The sequence below is a fragment of the Sinocyclocheilus rhinocerous genome, unplaced genomic scaffold (assembly GCF_001515625.1).
Source record: "Sinocyclocheilus rhinocerous isolate Xijiao unplaced genomic scaffold, SAMN03320098_v1.1 C35049773, whole genome shotgun sequence".
NCBI classification, from domain to species: Eukaryota; Metazoa; Chordata; class Actinopteri; order Cypriniformes; family Cyprinidae; genus Sinocyclocheilus; species Sinocyclocheilus rhinocerous.
In genome coordinates this window covers 1-364 of record NW_015737320.1, presented here as the reverse complement: position 1 = coordinate 364, position 364 = coordinate 1, and the positions used below count along the sequence as shown (strand labels likewise).

The following is a 364-nucleotide window of genomic DNA, read 5'->3' as shown; positions in this document are numbered from 1 at the left end:
TGCTTGAGATGCACGCGTCCGTGCCGCTTCCTCTCGTCGCTGCGCGCGAAGCGACGCCCGCACACGTCGCAGGAGAACGGCTTCTCGCCGGTGTGCGTGCGCATGTGGGTGGTGAGGTGGTCGCTGCGGCTGAAGCAGCGCAGGCAGACGCGGCACTGGAAGGGCTTGTGGCCGGTGTGGATGCGGACGTGGCGATTGAGCTCGTCGGAGCGCGAGAAGCGGCGCTCGCAGTTCTCAACCGGGCAGGAGAACGGCTTCTCGCGCGCCGCGCCCTTCCTGCCGCGCGGTTTGGCGCTCCGCGTGTTGGTGGCCAGCAGCGAGTCCAGGAACGCAGTCGTGGCGCATGGGTACGAGATGGTCCGGT

At 68.7% G+C, this 364-nt stretch overlaps 1 protein-coding gene across 1 annotated transcript; it reads right to left on the bottom strand.

Moving 5' to 3' along the window:
• Positions 1–7: 7 nt before the first annotated feature.
• On the bottom strand, positions 8–332 carry LOC107734701 (early growth response protein 1; the record flags this gene model as incomplete). Its single annotated transcript, XM_016546656.1, has 1 exon — positions 8–332. A coding segment is annotated over one exon (325 nt), but the record flags the coding sequence as incomplete, so codon positions are not given.
• Positions 333–364: the final 32 nt, after the last annotated feature.